General features: G+C 42.6%; 1 protein-coding gene across 1 annotated transcript in view; it reads left to right on the forward strand.

Annotated features, from left to right (window-relative positions):
* The window catches only part of Edem1 (ER degradation enhancing alpha-mannosidase like protein 1), a 30,829-nt gene extending 9,427 nt beyond the window's left edge, over positions 1 to 21,402 (forward strand). Inside the window, exons 3-12 of the mRNA XM_021643221.2 lie at positions 3,037 to 3,140; positions 4,237 to 4,408; positions 6,584 to 6,767; positions 8,481 to 8,655; positions 9,892 to 10,012; positions 10,574 to 10,744; positions 12,523 to 12,596; positions 14,146 to 14,242; positions 16,501 to 16,704; positions 17,626 to 21,402. Of these exons, the coding sequence (XP_021498896.1) occupies positions 3,037 to 3,140; positions 4,237 to 4,408; positions 6,584 to 6,767; positions 8,481 to 8,655; positions 9,892 to 10,012; positions 10,574 to 10,744; positions 12,523 to 12,596; positions 14,146 to 14,242; positions 16,501 to 16,704; positions 17,626 to 17,715 (1,392 nt within the window). The 3' untranslated portion in view covers positions 17,716 to 21,402. The remainder of the gene's footprint in view (positions 1 to 3,036; positions 3,141 to 4,236; positions 4,409 to 6,583; positions 6,768 to 8,480; positions 8,656 to 9,891; positions 10,013 to 10,573; positions 10,745 to 12,522; positions 12,597 to 14,145; positions 14,243 to 16,500; positions 16,705 to 17,625) is intronic.
* The last annotated feature ends 2,090 nt before the right edge of the window (positions 21,403 to 23,492 follow it).

Below are 23,492 nucleotides of genomic sequence, written 5' to 3' on the forward strand. Positions count from 1 at the left end.
ATCTTAGGGTCAGAAGTTACCCCAAAATGCTTCTAGGTATTGGCTACCCAGCAGTGTCTGTGCTGGGTGCCTGCCCATACATGAGGCCTCCTCTGTGAACCTCCCTGTCATTTACTGCTTCTTGGTTTTGGCTGTTGCTCACTCTAGATATGGCCTGCCAGCTGGCACACTGCTTTACCCTCTTGTCCCTTGGCATCCCTCACTGACCCTGGTAGGCTGGAGACCTTTAAACATAAATACAAAACACCGCACTGGACATCTGTCAGGCAGATTGTGTCTGTGTGCTTCATGGCCTAGCACCAGAGATCACGGTGCCCAAGGGATGTTTCCAGTGTTTTATAATCTCCTTAGTACTTTTACAAACTCTTGCTTGCTTTCCTTGTGTAAGATGTAGGGTAGCTAAGTTTACACCGTGATTGTCTCGCATTTTGCTAGCAGTAGAATTACAGAGCTTGGAAACAGCTGGAGGTAATGTTGTGCGCCTTCCTTTTATAGAGTGCAGAAACAGGACTGGGCCCTTCTTCTAATAGGGCTGCTGGGTTTCCTTCTAGGCTCTAGTTGCAGAGCAGTTTCAGTCTCCCAGTATTTCCTTCTGAAGTGATTGCTGCTCCATTAAGTACTCCACCATCCCTTCTCAGAATGTGCCCAGACAAGTAAGTGCAGTGCAATCAGTGCTACTGTGGTGACGCTGCTAGAGGCTGCCTCAGCCGCTGTTGTGAAAGAGGGTCAGAAAGTGCTCGTACAGCTTAAGAAAGTTCACCTCTTGTTCATCCCCATTATGTTTCTCTGTCCCCTTGCTTGCTCAGTACAGAGATGTTGCCATTACACTTGACAGGAAGTGGCACATAGTAGGACTCCAGATTGTTGTTTACGTGAATGCATTCTAATCCAGTCTGGTCCAGTATGTATTCTAAGGGTACACTCTTCGAATAGCTTTGTTCCCAAACAAACTGGAGAAATTTGGACCCTTGGAGATCCACATCACAAAACAGCATTTTATTTATTTTTATTTTTAAAATTTTATGTTGAGGTTTAAAAATTACTCAATCAAAAAATTTAGAACATTTGTTTAATGCCTATATTGTGGTGTGTGCACACAAGGCATAGCATGTGGGTGGCGGGCTATATTACTGTCCTTATTTAAGTTTTGAGACCCTTCAGGTTCAGGAAGGCCTTACACTTGCAGCACTCTTCTTGCTTCAGCCTCCAAGTGATGTTATTACAGGCATGCATATTAATATATATATACACTATATAATATATATGTGTATAATATATATAATATATGTGTATATATACATTATATACTTACATATGTATATATGTATGTATGTACATACATGTTATGTATATATGTATATAGTACATATATATACACACATATATATATATTAATGGCCCTATAATATATATTATGGTGGACTTGGAGATTGATCTCAGGACTTTGCACAAATGAGGGGAATGTTTTGGTCTTTGAGTCAGAGTCTTCAACTTTGTTAGCCTCCAGATTGCCGGAATTAGAAGTGTGAGCCACATGTCAGCATTTTTAAGATTCTGGGAAGCCCCTCCTCTGTGCAGTCAGCCTTTCTCAGGCCTGTGCAATTCTGCCCCAGTTACTATCCGCTCACTGGCTCTCTAATGTGACACCTTACAGGGTGTACCTCGGAGTGCCTGGATTTCATCACCTTCCCCTGCTTGATCTGAGATCATACCAGTCCTGCAGGTGCACCAGAGCTTGTTCTTGGAGAACATCTGTGAGGAAACAGACCCTTTGGTGGTTTTTTTGTTGTAGAGTTTCTGGTCTTGAATGTGTTAGTAAGTTGGCTCATTTCTCAGGTGTTCTTAAGTTGAGGTTTTTTTGTTTTCTGTTTCTTAGCATTTTCAACAGATGTTTGTAGATATGCTGCAAGAACTCTCAGGGGAAAATAGTCCCATGACTATTGCATGAAACCTGAACAAGATTGCATGAGCTTTTAAAAAGAAAGAACTGAAAACAGAAAGCACATGTCTGCTCTGTGCCTAAGCAAATAATATGATTTGAGAAACACGTAGCAAACCAGTACAGTAGAAGATAAGGCACACCCTAAAGAATGAGTGTCTGAAGAGTCATTTCTCCTTGGTTTTATTATTTATCTATCTGTCCATCCATTTCATTATTGATTGATTGATGTATATGTGCATGTCCTTATGAAAAGTAGTTATGAAATTTGGGTGAAATCAAATCACTTAGGCTAAGCTATACTATTTTATGACAGTTCTAACCTTTTAGGAGGGACTAACATGCTATGGCATTGTAACTACACACCACAGATAGGAATGTTAATGTTTATATTAGTCATAGAGCTGACAGTTTATATGTTTTTATTATTTAAACGTTCATTAATTTTTCCATACGTGAGTGCACATGTTTGTATGTGGGGGCAAGTTTGTATCACAATTTTCATGTGGATGTCATAGGACAAACTGTGCTTTCTTTTTACATGGGTTCTGGCAATCTGCACTCAGGTCATCAATCAGGCTTGCCTGGCAAATGCTTTTACCCACTGAACTATTTCCCAAGGCCCTATTTTGTTTTAAATGTCATTGATTTGATGCTGTTTTGTCAGTACTGTTTCTCAAAATCTTCACACATCCGGAAGGCAAGCAAGGTCAGTTAGTTCTCCAGATGTCTTGGGTTTATTTGAGAAGCAGAGATAGAATCACATTTTAATTTTCTGAATTATTCTCTCGCATTCCACAACTTTTAGAAATTGTTCTGCCTTGCAAATAAAGGTTAGCTCCGAGACTGGGGAAAGAGGGGGCGGGAACCCAGACATTCCAGTGGTTGATTCTGTGAATGTTTGTTCACACACTTGTGTCACTTGGAGATTGGATCCTTGAGTGAGTGGCAGGAGTCAGGCCTGCTGTCTGTCCTGGAGTATAATGTGAGAAATAACTGTGTTTCCATTTCCACTGCAGCAAAGCCATAGGCGGTACAGTGTCTATTGTAGTTTCAATTTCAAGCGGCTGTCATGTTTTGTGTTCTTCTGTTTAAAGATAATGGGAAATTCATCTGAGTTCCAGAAAGCAGTCAAGTTAGTGATCAACACTGTTTCATTTGACAAAGATTCCACCGTTCAAGTCTTTGAGGCTACGATAAGGTACAGTAGTAGCACATGAAATGGATTGAAGACTTCTTTTGTGTAAGGCACTTAATTCCCTTAAGGGTATTTCAGCCAGAGTCCATATGGGCGGTATGGGCTCCTTTTTACTATTCATGTTCATTTTAGTTTAGTATTTAAGAGAGATGTCCCTCAAGGGCAGTTTCATTGATTCCTTTTATGTCCTTTCTCATTTCCTTGTTTACCACCTTCAGATTCCTCATTCATGTTTTTAAACAGAGTTCTGCATCTGTCCACCCACAAAAAAATAAATAAATAAAAAATGCTGCTTGCTCTTTTGATGTCTTTTCTTCTTATATGGTTCTCATTTGTCACCTACTCTTTGCCAAATATGGTAGACTCATGGCCTATAACCAGTTTTGTGCCTGGATTTCTTCAGTGAGAAAAGTTGACTCTTTTCCTGTTTAAATATTTTGAAAATTATATTGTCCACCCAATAGTCCAAATCCAGATTTGAACCTTGAGGTTAAAGTTATGAAATTATTTATTTTAAAACAAGAAAAAATTATTTATTTGAAAAATGTTGCAGTCCTTTTTCAGTAATTGAAATGGGATATTTTTGTATATACAAGGACATAAATCAGAGAGGTAGATACTGTTTCTCAGTATCTCTTCATTTTATCATTTCCTTCCCCATGTTGTCTTACCAGACACTGGGATAATTCATCAACCCCCCGGCAAGACCTGCGGAAGTTAGATAGTTCTGTTGCGCCTTGTTCTGTGAGACTAACCAACAGGAATTCAGTGATGCCAACAGAAATATGTCCTTTGAGAGCAACCAGTGGATGCTTTCCTGGTTGGCATAGTTTCTTTTCTTAAAGCCCCAAGATTAAGAAATTAATGCTTTTGATGTCTGATACATCCTCAGTTGTTGAATGGATGATTCTCCTTCTTCCTGTCAGCAATGCAGTGAGCCAAAAGTCACTTAGAACAGAGGGACGACTACAGGAGGCCACTGGATCAGGTCCTCTGCTCCAGGCAGGGTGGAGTCTGAGAAGTAGAGACATCTTTGTAAGTTGGATTTTGCGCACTTGTCAGAATATGCCATCATTATTTTTTTCCTTCCTGCCGTTAGGGTTCTGGGAAGCCTTCTGTCAGCTCACAGAATAATAACTGACTCCAAACAGCCCTTTGGTGACATGACAATTGAGGACTATGATAATGAATTGTTGTACATGGCCCATGACCTGGCCGTGCGGCTCCTGCCAGCTTTTGAGAACACCAAGACAGGGATCCCCTATCCTCGGGTAAGTGACTGCTCTGTTGCATTGTTTTGCTCTGCTTTGAGCAATGATCCTGTGCTGTGTAGCTCAGGCTGGCCCTGGATTTGTGATTTTCTTGCCTCAGCCTTCCAGATGTTAGCATTGCTGGTATGAGTTACCACACCTGGCTGGCTTGTCCCCTTGTGTTTCACAGTTCACTGGTTTTCTGAATTAAAACTCTTATAAAGGGGATGGAGCCTGGTTATAAGAAGAAAGTGATGTCCTTGGAGAGGAATTGATTCTAAACATACTGTCTTGTTTTTGTTTGTTTGTTTGTTTGTTTTTAATGTGCATTGGTGTTCTGGCTACATATTGGTTGAGGGTGTCAAATCTCCTAGAACTGGGATTACAGATAGCTGTAAGCTGCCATGTAGGTGCTAGGAATTGAACCCAGGTCCTCTGGGAGAGCAGCTAGTGCTTTTCACCACTGAGCCATCTTCCGAGTCCCGTAATGCCAATTTTTAAAACTTGTTTCAGCATTTACTGATTATCTTCTGTGTACTAAACATACAATAATACAGCAGTTAGCCTTTTGCCTTAGAGAGCTGTGTTCACTTTTCATGTGTGTTTTGCATTTACTAGATAGTGTGGAGAATGTTTCTTCATTTCTGACTTGGATCTATTTTCCAATGATCCCTCACGTGTACGCCAGAGCTCAGTGAATGTTTATTTGAATGCTTCACATGCCTGCAAGTGAAGCCTGCAGGATGAGCCAATTAGATGCTGATTTAGATACAAGATCTGGAATGAGATTATATATTTGTGTCATCTGATTTAGCAAGCCAAATAACTCCTCTGGGAATTGTGTCAGCCTTTTCGGCAACCAGGGGAGAAATGCCAGACCACAGAACCTTCATGATGAAATTGGCTGTCATACTGAGGCTCAGCCTCTGCTTCTCTCCCAGTCTAACAGTTTTTTTGTGTTTGTTGAGGAGAGAGTCTTTAGAAACTCACTTGAAGTTAGAAGCCATTTATAGCTTGTGTTTGTCTCTAACCCCTTATTACTTTGTTTTCTATTGCATGACTTAACAGAAGAGTGTGTTTTAGCTTATGGCTAAAGAGGGAGAGTAAAAAATATCAGGAAAGGGATGGAGCAGGCAACTGGAGCAGGAAGCAGAGAAAGTGAACAAGAAGGAGGATGAGGCTACAAACCCTGAAAGCCCACTCACTCCCAGTGATGGTGCACTTCCTCCAGCAAGGCTGTATCTCTTAAAGGTTCTCTAGCCTCAAGCAGTAGCCCCACTGACTGTTCACCAGGTGTTCAAATACACGAGCCTTCGTGGGACATTTTTATTCAAAACACCACAAACCCACAAACCTGGTGCTGCTGTAGTCTTGAAGGACACCTGGCAGAAAGAGATAGTTTCATGAAAAATGTGATAATTAGATGCTAAGACTCTTTGTTCTTACTGTTGGTTGAGTGTAACATGACAAGTGCTGAGCTGAGTCACCGTGGGCCTGGGCCGTTAGCTGTGTGTCATATGCATGGTGTCAGTTTTCAGCGCTGTGAATTCTTAAGTTTTGCTACAAAACTTTCTTAAGCAAGATCTTGTTACGAGCTGAGGTTGGCCTTGAACTTGCCCTGTAGTCAGGGTGGCCTTCCACATAATGACCCTTCTGCCTTGGCCTCCTGCATCCTGGGGTGTGGGGATCAGGAACTGGGAAGAACGGGGGTGAATGGTGATGGAGCCCAAACAGAATCCCGGGAATCAACTCCAGAAACAAGGTTAAAAGGTGCAGATCTAACTTTATTGTTCCGTGTAAAGTCCTTTAAACGATTAAAAGGTCAATCAGACCATCCCATGCTAGCCACAAGCACCAGTAACAATCAGTCAGGTTTGTGTGAGTGTAAGGAAAAGTGGGAGATGTTGGGGGGGGGGGGCAGGGTCACCTTAGGAGGCTTCTGAAAAGGAGAGGGAAGCAGTCAGTGCCCTAGCCTCGGATCCATTTTGACACGTCCCTCGTGTGCTGGGAGTCCCTGTGGATCAACACTGTGTGCAGCGGGTCAGGACCTTCCAAGTAGTCCTGGGAGTTGCAGATCTTCACTTGCCGATCCCCACTGGCCTCCAGAAGGCTTAGCTCGGTGTCCCCCACCCCGGGGTGGGGGTGGAAGGCATTACGTGGCCTTGCCACACATTTTTTATTTTTTCCCCGTCCCAGGTGAATTTGAAGACGGGGGTTCCTCCTGACAGCAATAATGAAACCTGCACGGCGGGAGCTGGGTCTCTCCTGGTGGAATTTGGGATTTTGAGCCGGCTGCTGGGGGATTCCACTTTTGAGTGGGTCGCTAGACGAGCCGTGAAAGCCCTCTGGAACCTTCGGAGCAACGATACAGGATTACTAGGTGGGGCCTTGCCTTCTGCCCTCAGTTGGTCTGTAGAACCTGTGGTCCCGTTTGTTTGTTTTTGTAACACTACATTTTACTTCATCTTCCCTGAGCCAGTGGATCTGAAAATTGGTAACTCGAACAGCAGCCATTGGTGCATAATAGGTCCATTTTCTTCACATGATCTTTGCTTAGTGTAAGTTTTAGGGTTTGATGGAAGATAATAATGGTTTAGCTGCTAGGAGCCCCTTCGGTTTTTTGTTTTTTGTTTTTTTTTTTTTTGCTATATTCCATTGGAAATTATTGTTAATAGACGTGCCATAAAAAGAACTGTCTCGGAGGCAAACTTTATTGCTTCAATATAAGGTTCTAAAAGTACAGGAATTTAGCATTTCCGGTGGAAAGCTTCCTCCTTAAATAAAAGAAAAAAAATTTTAATGAAAGCCTAGATTAAATATCCATTAATTCCCCCCCCCCTTGAGAATAGTCATGACATTAAAAATGATTATGGAAAGTTTTAAGCATGCGTAGTAGACATAATAGCAAACGCTGTCCTCTCTGTATTCATCATGACATTCATCTTTAGTAACTACCCATATTTTGCTAACTAACAGTGTTGTTTTAAAATGGGTTTTTAACATCATAAAATTGTCTTATTGGAACATATTTTCTTTTTGGCATCTGGAAATAACTTGGTTGTTTCGGAACAATATTGGGTCGTTTATAAACGGTTTTTAAAAAGTAATTTCTGTCTTCTGAAATTTATCTACAAACTTTATACATTGAATAGCAGCAGTGGAAATAAAGTCACTGAGGCTGAATGTGGTAACACACATCTGTAAATATAGCACTCTGGGGCTCAGGCAGGAGCCATATGAGTTGGAGGCCAGCCTTGGCTGCAGAGTAAGCTGACTACTTAGCCTCCTGTAGGCCCTCTCAGCCTTCCATGTGTAACTTTTGTGACTTTTTGGTTATAACACACTACTAATAGAAACAAGGGTTTTATGCTGTATGCATTTGGCAGATCATTCTAATGTTCCCAAGTTTTTGCCTTGCTTTCATAGTGATCTATTTTGGAAGCTATACATGTTTTTTTCCTTTTTTTTTTTTTTTTTCTTTATGAAGGTCTTATTATACAGTATCCACTGGCTTCCACTTTCTGTGCAGCCCCCAAAATGACCTTAAACTCATTATCCTTTAATGAGTGCACTACCATACCTGGCTATATTGTGGTGTTAGAACTCAGGTCCTTGTATGTGTTAGGCAGCTACTCTGCCACTGATCTGTATCCCCAGCTACGACCATTTGTTTTTATAAGCATAATTTTTAGGACAGATTCCAAGGAATGAGAATCCGGAGTAAAAGGCTGTGAATACTCCATTGGGTTTTCAAATGCATTACTATGCTGGGAAAGCAAAATGTTGAGCTTTTTGGTTTTTTTTTTTGTTTGTTTTTGTTTTGTTTTTTCTACATGTTTATCCTCCTTTTTCATCTGTTGCTGAATACTAAATGCATGCACACATGCACACACACCTAAGTGCTATAGAATAAGCTCTGTTTTCCAAGTTACTGATAGAACTAATAAAAAAAAATATTTTAGGCTCAACTATCCATTCCTCATATCTGCCAGATGCTGAAAAGCAGTGGGAAGGAAGTGGGAGGGCCTTACCCGCCCCACCCACCTCTGCTGTTGTTGAGACCTGAAGGGCCTTGTGTGTTTTTCCCCCACAGGAAATGTTGTGAACATCCAGACAGGCCATTGGGTTGGAAAGCAGAGTGGCTTGGGTGCTGGGCTGGATTCCTTCTACGAATACCTCTTGAAATCTTACATCCTTTTTGGAGAAAAAGAAGACCTAGAGATGTTTAATGCCGCATATCAGAGCATCCAGAGCTACCTGCGAAGAGGGTGTGTGTCCCTGACATCACTTCTTTCCTGTACTGTGCGTTCAGAAATGTTCCTGCCCAGCCCTGCTTTCAGTTTATTTTATTTTATTATGATTAGGTGTTGTATTGTTTTTGGAGAGGGATCTCTGGGCCATGGCTCGCTCACGTGTAGAGGTCAGAGGGCTGGCTTGCAGGAACTGGTTCTCACCTACCATGTCAGCCCAGGAATGAAATCCAGGGGTTCAGGTTTGAGGACAGGCATCTTCACTGCTCAATTCTTGCCAGCCACCTTCTTACAATTTGAAGGTGCTGGGGGCGGAGTGTCCCTGGATGGCCCTGCCTGGCCTCGGTTGGACTCACATTCGCAGTAGTCCTCTTGCTCCCAGGGTATCTGATGTCTTCTTCTGGCCTCTCTGGGCACCCACATGTACATGCCTAAACGTCCATGCAGACACTCACAAATGCACACACAAAAAATTTAAACTATTGCAAAAACAAAACAAAACAAAAACCATAAGGCTTTTGGCTAGAGTTGTAACTTTTGCTTTTTTTTCTTTCTCTCCCCTATTCCCCACTCACTGTAGCTTTCCTAGAGAGTAATTGTTCTTACAGCTTTTTTGGTGATTTTGTCAGACAACCCTCAAACTGCAAATATGGTTTGCTTCATGATTTTTGAATGTCATTATTATGTAGAGACTATGCTAATTTTCTCTGCCATTGCAGTTTTACTATTGCTGAAGTGTGCTCTTTGCCTTCTGAGACTTGCTATCCTCCTGCCTCACTCCTGAGTACAGTGATTACAGGCATTCACTATCCTACCCAGTTCATTTTAGCTTTACAAAATACTGGACTAAACTGAGTAGTAAGCTCTCAGCTCTGCCTGGATAGAACCCCACAGGCCTACTTTTTACAGAATTGTGCTCCTTCTGTACCAGAGAAGAGACCCCAGCAGAATAAAACACGCTTCCCTAATTGGGTCAAGGCCAGCACAGACCAATTCTGTCACATGTCAGTGTTCTGAAACCCAAATGTCAAAAGTGCTTTCTGTAAGTGTAATGAAGTCTTGCTATTCCACAAGGGCTTCATTTAGAACACCTACAGGCATTCTTGCTGCCAGAGACGCAGGGAAGGTGTTGGGAAACGTCAGCATTAATTTTCCTGCAGTGAAACACAGAGAGGCGAACTGCGAGAGGAACTGAGCTGGGGCTCTGTCGACAGGCTCCCTCTCCAGCTTCACCTGTGCTTTTTGGACCCGCAGCCGGGAAGCCTGCAATGAAGGGGAAGGGGACCCGCCGCTCTATGTCAACGTCAACATGTTCAGTGGGCAGCTCATGAACACATGGATCGACTCTCTCCAGGCCTTCTTTCCTGGACTGCAGGTATTTTTCTGAGAAGGGTTGGGGACGTGGCTCAGTGGGTTAAGAGTGCTTGCCATAGGAACCTTGCGGCCCTGACTTTAGATCTCCAGCACTCCCCTCAGAAAAGACAGTGGTGGCAGCATGGCCCTGTCATCCCGGGGCTGGGGTGAGGGGGTGGGGGCAGGGCACAGAGGTGACAAGTTCACTGGGGCTTTACCGCCAGCCTAGCTCCAAGGAGTTATGTGGAGGGTGAAAGAGTGGACATACTGCTGTGGCCTCCCAAGTGTAAGCATGAGTGAGTATCCATGTATACATACGCCACACACACACACACACACACACACACACACACACACACACACACACAGACAGACAGACAGACGGGCAGGCAGGCAGGCAGACAGGCAGGCAGAGATTTGTTAAGAATAAGCAGTTACTGGGAAGGCACCTCTCCTCTTTTACCCTCTGTCCTCCTTTGGATTTGGGCGGTTACTAGCACACCTCGATCCTCCTGTGAAATCAGCCCCTAGACCTGAAGACCTGCCTGTGATGTTAGGTAGTTTGCCTGTATTGTCTTCCCAGGTCCTGATAGGGGATGTGGAAGACGCCATCTGCCTACATGCCTTCTACTATGCCATATGGAAGCGGTACGGCGCCCTCCCTGAGCGCTATAACTGGCAGCTCCAGGCCCCTGACGTTCTCTTCTACCCTCTGAGACCAGAGCTAGTGGAGTCCACATATCTCCTCTACCAGGTAATGGGTTCACTGCATAGCAGTTTGCTGGGTGCACAGACCTTTTTTAATTTCTATCTTGCTAGAGGTCACTTCTCTTGATTCTGTAGGATAGACAAAGTATCTGCAGTCAAATGTGCTTTTAACCTCACATTTTGTTAAGATTCCTGTTTTTACTATGGACTTATTTTTCTTATCTTTAAATACTCAAGGGATGATTGTGTTTTCTAGATTTGTTTGGCAAAAAAATCCTGGGGAAGGGAGATGCAATTTTTTCCCCCAGTTCTCTGGTTGCAAAAAAGTATTGACACAAAAATACTTTTCTTTCTTTCTTTCTTTCTTTCTTTCTTTCTTTCTTTCTTTCTTTCTTTCTCTCTCTCTTTTTTCTCTCTCTCTTTCTTTCTTTCAAGTATTGACACAAAAATACTTTCCTTCCTTCCTCCCTCCCTTCCTTCCTTCTTCCTTTCTTTTTTCTTGTTTTTCTTCCTCCTTTTTTTTGTAGAAAAAGGTATTTGTATTTTTTTTTAATGGGATTTATTTTTGTACAATTACTCTAGTAATAGAGAAATGTTACTAACTATGAAATGTCTCCTTGACAGTTGAAGCCTGATATACAAAATTTTCACATGCTCTACATATATACACTCAGTCACAAACCCATCGATATAAGCAAAGACAGCTCTAGGGAGCTTAGTAGGTATGAGATAGGCTTCTGCAGTATGCAGGGACCCTCATTCTTACAGATTCTGATAGTAGGATTTGTTCTGTGCTTTAGATTTATTTAAAAAAAAATCATACTGAACTAGAAGTCACTGCTTCTAGGTTAAAAAAAATGGTGTGCGTGTGTCAGTGTGCAGAAGGGGGAATCCGATGAAAGTGATGTTAGTACTGGTATCTCAAGAGACCTCACAAGGTTTAGAGACTCTTGAAAAAGGGAAGAGGTGATCTCAGGCGTGGTTTCTCTGAGCCTAAAATAAAGTGGAGCTGTATATGCTCTGAGGACATTTTCCCTGCTGTTTTGTGGCTTGTCATCAGCTTAGCCCTGTTGCCTGTGGCTTTAATACCTCTTTCTTATTTTCATTTTATCTTTGTCCACCGTGTCCTCAGCATCCAGAAGAATCTTCTACTTTCTCCTCTGAGGCCATCCCAGGCTCTCAACCTAGAGGCAGCTAACATGTTACTTGTGTCTTCATATTGCCATTAGGCATCATGAATTAGAAGTTTTGGGATAAAAGTCTCCTCTTCCAGCTAATTTCCTCCCCTTAAAAACAACAACAAACAAAACCAGAGAGCCTCTGACAGAGGAGTAAGGACCCGAGGTCAGGTTTTCTGTGTGATTAGAGGGAAGTATTCAAGCCTGTTTTAGAGTCCTATCCTCTGAAGGGCCATTGTCCCCTCACTGTCCCTCAGTGCAGTAACTGGAATGAAACAAAATCCTAGTTCCCTGTTTCTTCATCTTAAGTTTCTAGGGAGTTCTGAGACAAGATAGAAACTGGACTTGTCCTCTGATATGTATGGAACCCATAGGGTGGGCATTGTTTCTTTCCTGACCATGGTAGGCATCAGTAGAGCCAAAGTGGTGCTCTGCTCTGGCACAGATTTCCTAACTCTGAGTACACTTAAGCACATCACACGTATTTGTGGACTGAACGCCTTCATCAGATTAAGTGAGTCTGGCCCTGTTCCTTTCTTTACCTGGAGGACACAACTCCTCAGGGAACCTCTGCAGTCACATGATGTGTGTTGATGGTATCTTTTCTAAGTCCTTCCTGCATCATGTTCTCTTATGTTCTGTCTAGGCAACCAAGAATCCCTTCTACCTCCATGTAGGAATGGACATTCTGCAGAGTCTGGAAAAATACACAAAAGTCAAGTCAGTTTTCCAACTTTGTTATTATTTGGATGTTTGTGATTGGCTGAGAGTTGTTCTGGAGAAATGATAATTTTAAAAATTACATTTAGATGTCTATGTTTATATCAAAAATTTTTATTATTTTGTGCATTTGAATATTTTATCTGCCTGTATGTCTGTGTACCCAGACATATATATGTCTGGTGCCCTTGGAGTCCAGAAGAGGACATCAGTTTCCCAGTGACTGGGTGACTTTGGGCTGCCATGTGGGTACTTGAAATTAAACCTGGGTCCTTTGGAAGAGTAGCTAGTGTTCTTAACTCCTAAGCCATTTCTTTATCCCACAAGTGTGTTTGGTTTTTTAATATTTTAGTTATGTCTGTGAGTGTGTGTCTGTGTGGGTATTTGCAGTTGGTTGTGAACTGCCCATTGTGGGTGCTGGGAACCAAACTATGGTCCTTAGTAAGAGCACTACATGCTCTTAGCTGCCGAGCCATCTCTAGTCCCTTAGTGATCTTTTAAAAATTAGGTTAATTTATTGTGTGTGTGCGTGCATGTTGGAATGTAAGAAGGAGGGGTGCCACATGCATGCCACACTGCGTGAGTAGAAGCCAGAGGATACCCTGCAGGAATCGCTTCTCTCCCTACAATGTTTGGGTCCTGGGGATTGGACTCAGGTTGTCAGGTTTAATAACAAGGGAGCCGGCACTCCAACCAGGAGATACTAAGTATTTCAAATGTGTAATACAGATTATTACTGTTAGTTTGCTAGAGAAATGGTTCACCTTTTGATATAGTAGAATTTTTCCATTATAGTGGAAATTGCATTTTTATGCCTCCCCTCTTGTGTAAGATTTCAGCAAATGTGTTCTTTTTGAGAAGTTTATCTTTATGCAGTAATTCACTAAAACACTTAAGCAGCAGAAGATATTAAGAGTGGAGGATTCTTGTGATCCACACAGGTCACCATGGTAAACACTGAAGTACCTGTGCTTGGAATCTCTTCAATGCATTTGTTACATTTATGCCTATGTTATGTGCATATATATACACATGTATGTGTATACACATATACAAAACACACATTTATATACACATATATGTGTATACACATATACAAAACATACATGTATTTTGATTTCATAACCTGCTTGTTTGTATATTACTCAGAAATATATGATAGAAAATAGGTTATGAAAATAATAATGCAGTTCCACAAATACTGGGATGAACAGTTTAAATCAATCCTTCTAAATTTATTACCAGTTATTTTCATGATACCATATTTGGCTTTTGGTAAATACCCCCCACTGTTCTCCATCCCAAGCTTGGAGCTAACTGGATAAGAAGCAATCCAAGGATTCTTCCAAGTAAATTTGCAAACAGTTCATGCTATATTAAAAAGCAAACAAACAAACAAACAAGAAATGAACAGTCTTTGACCTAGCATAGTTATTTTTTATGAGGTGTCGGAGGAGTAGGTTGATTCTCATATGATAGAATATCCTGACAGGCAGTGAGCACAGGAGGAGGAGCCTGAGGCAGGACTAACTGGACCTTTGTTTTGTAGATGTGGTTACGCCACGCTGCATCACGTCATAGACAAGTCTAAAGAGGACCGGATGGAGAGCTTCTTTCTCAGTGAGACTTGCAAATACTTGTATCTGGTACGTGTGTTGCAAGCTTAACCTGAGGTGTTTTGTGCTGCAGAGAGTAAACATTTGTGTAGTCTTTTTCCAACAAATTTTTACCAGACACCACTTTGTGCTTGGCATTGTACATTCCCAGAGTTACAAGCCTGATCAGGACAAAAGGATATTGCTGTCTTCCTCATGGTTGTCAACCTCCTAGAGAAGTTATTTGTCATGTAAACAGAACTGAGCTCCTGGTTAGGAGCTGTGGGAAGTGCTCCTGTGCAGTGATAGAGAAGCAGCTCTATGGTGGTTCTCGGCCTCCTTCTTAGAGGAGGAAAGCAGGATTCTCCTCTTTTACTTCCGTGGGATACTGGACATTGAGCTCAGAGCCTTGTGCAAGCCAGGCAGGTATTTTACCATAGCTACACTCCCAATCTAGGAATGGTGTTTATAGTTCTCAATACACAGTGCTGGCTCAGACCTAGAGCAGAGCTGTCTCCTGTTGTGTTCATTTTTAAATTATTTTTATTTGGGGCTCCTTAGAGCCTCTCTCTTCCAACCCCCCAGCCCTATATAGGAGAGAGAAGGTTAGTGCGGAGAGGTGGCACAGACCCCTTTATGTCTCCCAGTTGTTTAGGGTCGATGGGTTCTTTTGGGGCTATATTAATCTCTGTCAATAGCACAGGCACCAAGCAGTCTCCTCCAGGCCGCCGCATTGAAACGTTTCTCTTCATCTGTCTCCAAGCTGCCACACCGTCTGTCTGGTCTTTCGAAACTGTCAGACTTTCTCTTTCTGGGCTCTCCTATTTATATCCCTCAGGGTCCTGACCATGTCCCTCTCCATGCTGCAAGACACAGGCCATTACCAGCTGGCAAAGGCCACGCCCCACAGGAGGCCATTATCATCAGCTGTGGACAGACTAAAGCCCAAACTAAAATCCCACACTTGGGATTAAAACAAAACATATTTACATAACATAACTGAGTTTTTAAAGAAACCAAAACTTCTATTACAGTCTCCTGGTCCATGCATATTTAGGCATGCCTTTGTGTATGTGGGGAGAGGAGAATTTCTGGACCTGGCAGAGGCCTTGGGATTACATAGGTACTTTTCATTCTTCCCATATGGGAATGACAGCTTACACTGAGAAGTCAGCTAACTTGCCTGAGGTCTTGGGGTGACCATATGGCTGAACTAAGGCTTGAGCCATGTCCAATGTCCTCTCAGCCTGTGTATTCTGTCACAGATGTGTAGTGTCTATATGCTCACGTGTGAAGCCTCTCTTCTTTCATGGCTGTATACAAACAACACTTGGAAGGCTCAGAGGGTTGGGAGATTCAGAGGCAGCAGCAGTAATGATAGGTTATGTCCCATAGTTCACTAGTCCTCAGTCCTGGGGATAGCTAGGTTGGAATGACCCTAGGGCCCATGTTAAAACTTCCTTTGCATTGTGTCCGAGCATTTGAAAAAAAATGGGCTTGAGAATTTAATTTTGACAAATGCCTGCACTGATTCTGTGTGAAGGCAAGTTTTGGATATGGTGATGGTGAAACCTATGTTCTTCACCTCCATCATCTCTGCTTATGGTTTGGGGACACATGAGGTAGAGGGTAGTTAGTTCTAGGATTAGCTGTGAAGACTTTAGGGGCAGGTGTGAAAATTTTCAGGGGAGTCATTATAGACTGCTCGTGCTTGGGTCCTGGACCTAGGGTTTCTGATTCTCTGGTTCTAGACAGGTTGTGAAGGCTGGGATACATCCAGGTGACCAAGTTTAAACAAAAATAAATCCTGCATTGCCACCCTGGGCTGGGAATCAAGGTTCTTAACTGATGCCTTTTCATCCAGTTTTTTTTTCCCCAGCAGGTCAGAACCCTTTGCTGTAAGTTAGTAAAAAGGTTCTCCAGTTACCAGTTGTAGGTCTGTTGCTAAATTTGGTGCTGGGAATTGATCCCAGGGCCTGGCTGTGCTCTGTAAAGGTTTATGGGAACCATATCCCTGCCCTTTTTCTCTCCTCCCCTCCCTTCCCTTTCCCTCTCCTTCCCTCCATTCTCTCCCCTCCACTGCCCCCCCTCCTTCCTTCTCCCTCTCTTCCTTCTTCTTTCTCTTCTTCCTTCTCCCCCCCCTCCTTTTTTTTTCTGTCATGGGTGGCCTAGATTTCACTATGTAGACCAGACAGGCCTCAAACTCATAGAGATATGCCTGCCTCTACCTCCCTAGTGCTGGATTAAATTTATGTGCCACTATGTCCAGCCAATCCCAGTTTTTTCATTGCTTCTTATTTTGCCTCTAGCTGTTTGATGAAGAGAATCCAGTACACAAATCTGGAACCAGATACATGTTTACAACAGAGGGCCACATCATCTCTGTGGACAAACGTCTTCGGGAATTGCCTTGGAAAGAATTCTTCTCTGAAGATGGGGAGCGGGACCAAGAGGAAAAGTTTGTGCACAGGCCTAAGTCTCAAGAGTTCAGAGTCATTAATTCCAGTTCTAATGTGAGTTGCTTTTTCCACCACAGGTGGAAAAGAGAAATTATTAACTCCTTTAGCACTCAGAGTTCTACACGAAATAGATGGCATACTCAGATTGTGTAATTTGACAAACGTTCATAAAGGGGCCATTTACGTAGGTGCCACTAGGATGTAGAGAAACTGGGGACCAGCAGTACAGGCATCCATCCTGTCTGCTGGGGCAGGAAGAAAATGCTACAGCATCCTTAAAGGAAGAGAGGCCACTGCTGGGTCCAGTGACATTCAGGGAGAAAGCCATTAGTATCAACATCTGATCTATCCCCATCTCTTTATCTGTAGTGGGGTGATGTAATTGTTTTATTTTGATGCAAGATTTCATGTACTAATGTAGCACTCACTGGCTTTGTGTAATGCAGTAGACTTTGTGTAATGGAGGTTGAACCCATGCCTCACCTTCTTCCTTGATCTCTTACTGGTGTGCTGCTTTGCTGTTCTCATCAGAACATACTCCTTCAGGTCAGACCAGTGGAAGAAGACGAGGAGAGGATCCACAGGGAAGAGTTCTACAAGGTTGCCCATTACCCACTGGCAGGACAGGGAAAGCAGTCATTATTTTAAAAATCATCTTGTTTTTTGCGTGTGTTTTGAGACATGATATCATGTAGCCTTCACTGGCTTCAAACTCTCTGTGTACTTTAGTCAGGTCATTCATTCAGGGACATTGTCAGTTTCTAGAGTTGTTTTTGGTACAACTGGAGGTTAGAAGTTGTTGCTGGCCCCTTAGGTGGAAGAGGCCAGGGATGTTGTTCTGCTGACTACCCTCTCACACACAGAATAGCTCCCCATAACAGAGAGACTTCTGTCTCAAATGTTCCTGGCCATGGCTTCCCATTTCCTGGGTTTCTAATTCAGATCTCACATCTCCTCTCGTTTTTGTCTTCACAGTGCAATCGTGTTCCTGATGAGAGAAGGTACTCTCTACCCCTAAAGAGCATCTACATGCGCCAGATCGACCAGATGGTTGGCTTGATTTGACCTGCTCACCTCAGTGTGGCCAGACCTTAAACCAAACCCAAGCATACCAAAATCTCCTCTGAGGTGGAAGGGGTGGAGTCTGTTCATCTGTGATGCTGCAGAAGTTTCTGTTCAGCTCTTATACACCTCTGGTTGATTCTTGCACTTAGTGGGGTTTTTTTTTTTTCTGTTTAATAAAATACCCCCCCCCTTTTTTTTTTCCCCAAAGGATATTAGAAATGGGAAGCTACCTGGGGAGCTTCTTGCGATTTGCTGATATTCTTAAGCACAATGGATGTAGCCTCTTTGGAATGTTCTTCCCAACTTCACACATAGAACCCCAGTCTCTGTGCTTTGCCTCCACTCGCTGTGCTGAACTACCTCTTTGCTAGAGGATCAGGAATGCAATTCCTGAGCAAAGGTCCTGAGGCTCACATGGCATACTACTTACTGCAATGAAAGTGTCATCCTTTCTCTCTTATGAGATCACTGGGCTGTCGTCAAGATAGCCAGCCACAACTTTGGATCACATTGGGGAAATTCACCTGTTTTATTTACATTTTACAGTAATTTATTCAGTGTTACTTGTCTTAGTGTAATGGTCTAGCCAGAAATCTGACTGGCAGCCTCTGAAGTTAAGTCAAAGTCAAAGATTAACTCATAGATCTTTTGTACTGTATTTAGCATTTATTTTGAACATGAACGTACCCGAAGAACTCCCATGGTTCCAGAACCAGGTGCCTTCTAGGGAGAGGAAAACCCTAGGATTGTGTGAGCTTCCATCCTTCACGTTTCATAACCAAGAATGCTCAATGCTGACGTCTTCGGGTTAGACTTCTGTTTTTGTTGGCTATGTGTAGTGCCAATTAGCTAATCAGGGACAAAGAAATGATCAGATGACTTTCTGACATCCTTGAGCCATTTCTGTGTGATATGGGCTTTAGATTAGTGCCTTATGGGTTTATGTTTGGGCCATCGGCTGTCACAGCTACTGCTATGGACAGCTTGTTTTGTATTGTCATATGGTGGACCAATAAAGAGCAGGGTAGGTGTGAGGAAGAGTTCTGGAAATCAGTTTGCCAATCTTTGCCTTTTAACCTGTGATTTTAACCAGGCGTAAAGGAGGAAATTATGCGAAGATGCTTTTTGTTGTTTCCTTAGGTGAAATAGAAAGCTCTCTGAATTTGCACAGACTGTCCCTAAAAAGCAGACTTGGGCCTGGCTCCTAGCTTGCTTCCCTTGCATTGTGACAGGTTGAAAAGCATCCTAGGCAAACGGGGGGGAAGTCTATGAGAAAGCTGGTCCAACCTCACCTATCTTATGTCTTCCCTCTGCACTGTTAACACACACTGAAAAGTACTTCATTCCAGTCTCCTGGAGCCAGGAAAAAAGCCTCATCTGGATCATTGGATTTTCAGTCAAAAGGGAGAAATTATATTCTTTCTTCAAAATTGTGGTACTGTTTTGAAAATAGATGTATTATTCAGTTTCTTGGCATTTTTAGAAAGGGGGCTTCAGTAGTCTGTGTCACCTTTTAAACACTTACTATGCAATTGGTTTTATTTATTTGTTAAGAATATTGAATGTTTCTGTTTTTCTTTTTGATTTCACAGGCATTGTTCTGTGTATCCACAGTGTCTCATCTACTGAATTCAAAGCTTTCTCTGCGAAGATTATCTGTTTTACCTATCTTTGTTAACACAGTAAAACTGTTAAGCATGCACACACAGGTGTGTGTGCCTCCCTTTTTACCTTTGCGACAGGAAAATTCATGTGTGACTGTGAATGACCCACTAGGGAGAGAGAAGACTTGTCAGGGAAGCAAGTGCATTCTTGATGCTTCTCTTTACCATCTTCCCCATCTCTCTGTCTGGTTTCTGTGGCAACAGTAGTTTATGTCGGCACCCAGCAGTCCTCTCTCAGCTGGGCTCTTTATCTGTCGCTCTTGAACAAGCTTGGGCTATTCTTTCTGTGCTCTTGGAATAGCGATCTTGTGTCTGGAAGCCTTGAGTGCTACAGTGAGTCTCAGGGGTACAGGCAGACATGCAGTGTATTTTAGTAACTCTCAAACACTCTTGACTTTTGGGCACTGGATTATTCACCTTTTGACAAGGCTGAGGGTGAGTAAGATAATGCCTATAAACCCTAGTTATTGACCTGCTAGACTTCTCAGGCCAACGTGAGTGATTTGTGGGGCCTGATGAAGAACACTGCCGAGTGCCAGTCACATAAAGAACATTATTTGAGCCAAGTTCAAAGCTGACTTGCTTGCTTTCTGAAAAAATGAAAATGTCAGCAACTACAATGTATATCTTGCAGTATGTTTGCTGTTCCTTCCAGTCTGCTGAAATATGGGTAGAAAGCTTCTAACTCACTGCTTTGCTCCAAGGACGACTGGAATGTGAACAGGTATTTGCAGCCATGCTTGTGTTCCCAGGATGTTCAGAGTTGCAAAGTGTGTAGCAAGCTGCCTTATGGTCAGGTGTGGTTGAAGCCCAGTTCTCCTACAACCAACAGACTTGCCTTAGCTGCTCTAAGTACTGTGACAGAGGAACTCCATTCTCCTAGAAGAGGGGATGGCAAAGGACTGCTTGGTGGCTCTCTGCTTGCTTTGGTCACTGTGGAAAACAGGCCTGTTCTCCCAAAGCCTCCCTTTAGTTTCTTCCTGCTCTTTGCTAGAGCTTGCTTTTTGTAACTGGATTTCTAGTTCTGATGTCAGGGCTTTTCTTGTCGTGGATTGTGGACTCAGCACATGACATTGAAATAGTTTACGTGTTGAAGGGAAAACACGTGTGGGTAGAACCTGTGCCGATGAGCGTCTGAGAGCCCATATTTTACTGGTTTAATTAAATGCAGCTGTTGCCATCCTGTCTTCCACTTCCTTTTACCACCATGAAAGAAAAATATCCCTGTTACCCACCTCTCCACTCAGCTCAGTGAATGAGTACCAGCTGTAGTTCCTTGCTTTGGATCTTGTAGACGTGACATCAGGCATCCCTTCCTTTGGGGCTCTGGGGTCTCATTCTTCTGACATATACAAATACAGTGCTGGGCAGAGGGTAGGGCTTGATCACCTTAGCCACAGAGTAGCCAAGCATGGACTTGAAAAGAAGGTGCTGACCTTTGCTTTTCCGTTCCTGGCTATCCAGTACCTACTGCAGTGCCTCTTCCCTGCAGGGCAGGGATCCCTCATGAATTGGAGAAGGTGATACTGTGGGCTTTGTGGGCTGTGTGGCCCAGCTCAGCAGGGCATAGGGTTATGGTCCCTTTTGAATTTGGATGTGAATCTCCTAAAGATATCAAGAACCTGTGAAACCCTTCTTCACTGCTTTCCTCTTTCTGAGAGGCAGACAAATAATACTTTGGAAGGTATTTTGTTCTAGTGTTAAATAGCAAACCACAAGCTACATTTTTATTTATTACATACAGGAAAAGTAAATCTGTTTCTACACAACAAAAAGTCTAGAGTTGGAAACTCTGGGAAAATTTACTGAGATGCACAAATGTTTCTCTGTAATGTGCAATATGCTTGGCAACCATAGATGATATTTCATGTTTAATCTGTAAATAAGAAATGTATTTAAATTAAATGGGAGATTTTTGTAAAAGGACCAAATGTTCTTTTATAAATGTACTAAGGAAGATCTTGCTCTTTGAAATTTATTAGGATTTTTATGAATAATTTTATTAAAAGATTCCTTTTTTTGAGTTGTCACTGTGTTTCTTCTGTGCATACTTTGATATATTCATTTTGAACAGGACAAGAGGAAAATAAGTTAGAGAAATTGTAAACTTCGATGAACTAAAATCTTTAGTTTGTTTTTTTTTTTTTTTTTGGTTTTGTTTTTCTTAATAGCTAAGCTTCTTTGTGAGAGTTCTCTCCAGTCATCTGCCACAGCTTTATGTGTGAAGAATGTCCTTCACTTGTGGGCAAGACCCTGCCTGCCAGGTGTCTCAGTGCCCCCTGCTGCATTCTCATTCCCTCCAATGGTTTGTTCTCAGTGTTGTCACCAGTTATCTGTGTTCTGGAACTTTTTCTTTCCATGGTTAAGATAGGATAGTGGTGCTGGGAAGTGAGGTTACTCTCCTCAGGCTTGAGGAATTCTTTGAGGCTAGCCTGGGCTATATAGTGAGAACCCTTCTTTAAAAACAAAATGGTATCACCTTGCTGGTGATGCAGGAAGCACTGTCCCCAAGGGAAACTTGAAGAGGTTATAGAGGTCTGCTCTCCCTCATTCCACTGCTCTCAGTTCCTGGTGGTAAGGTTATTTGTGACATTTCAGTGTCCCATCTTTGGGCCATAGGTAATTCTGAAAAAAATGAAAGCTGGGCAGTGCCAGGGGGTTAAGGAGAGAGCCCTAAGATAAGAAGCATTTGCCTCCCTGAAAGGGCTCTGACTACCCTTAAGAGGTGGCTCAGCAGTTAAGAGCGCTTTCAGCGGACTGGGGTTGGGTTAAAAATTCCCACATCGGGTGGCTCACAACCTCCTGTAACTCCAGCTCTAAGGGATCTGACACCCTCTTCTGACTTCCCTCAGCACCCACACAAATGTGCACATGAACCCATACATGCACAAGTTTGCTCATATTCACACAAAAAATCTTTAAAAAGCGCTCTACCGTTGTAAGGTGTGGCTGTGTTTGTGAAGTGTCATGGTTTTGTAACCATCCTCAAACACAACATTGCTCCAGGTTCATGGATAATAGATGAAGAGCCACGGGTACTGTCTCTGGTGTCTAATCAATTTTCCCAAGGTTCATGGTCTCAATAATTGTGAGCATATGTCTTTGGTCAGACACCTGTATTGCAGCAGGTTCTGATATGGCTTTGTTCACAGCTGTGACTAATTTTTGTTTAAAAAAAAAAAAGTGAACGCTTCTCAAGAGCCTTGTATAATCTTTGTAAATGAGATAGACTTTCCCCCTGGGGTCCTCATTTTTGTCCCAAGCTCTTAAATCTGCGAAGCGATACTGTTCTATAGCAACATTATCAAGTTGACTCTGTTCTTGTATAGAAGAGTCCCGCCCTTCACCTACCAACTGGTCTTTTATTATTTCATTCCCTTCGCGCTATTTTGTTGTTCCAGTATTCACAGCTCCTTTCCTCAACCATTGCAACTGCAGACCAGCCTCTAGTATAGCTGTTAACAATCCCTTCCAGTCTTTGGGAATAATTCTATTTTGAATAGGTCAGTTATTTATGTTTTACATAAGGCAAGTGCATCCTATATAAAATCATGGCCTCTTTAAAATGCCTTAGATTTACTATTTCTATAAGATGCTATCCTGTCTCAACATAACTTTGTTTTTACACCATTAGCAGGCATGTACTTTATGGGACTACTGAGATCTCGTAACTTCCTCTAACTTTGGTGGTACAATAGGTCTGAGATTAACCCTTGCTTTTGATACAGGATGTTTCATCAGGTTGTCCTCCCGATTTTCAGCTAGGCTCTGAACCGACTGTCCTCCAGCACACTCTTTCCATCTTTCCACCTGCAGGAAACCCCCCCTCTCTTGCTCAGTCACCAGGACTGAGCGTTTTTTTTTCTCTTCTCCTGTGCGCCTCACTTTCCAAGTGCTTCCACCTCCACCTGCAACTTCTCCAATTGCACAGCCAACTCTGCAACCCTTTCAAAAATAAGAGAGCAGAGTGACCCCTTTTGTTTTCCCACTTTAGTAATTTTTTTTTTGTTTCCTAGGCTCTTCCACTCCCACCTGCAATTTTTTCTAACTGCTTAGCCAGTCTTTCAACCTTTATTGAAACAATATATAAAAAAGAAAAAGGAAAACAGAAAA

The sequence above is a fragment of the Meriones unguiculatus genome, chromosome 5, assembly GCF_030254825.1.
Source record: "Meriones unguiculatus strain TT.TT164.6M chromosome 5, Bangor_MerUng_6.1, whole genome shotgun sequence".
Lineage (NCBI taxonomy): Eukaryota > Metazoa > Chordata > Mammalia > Rodentia > Muridae > Meriones > Meriones unguiculatus.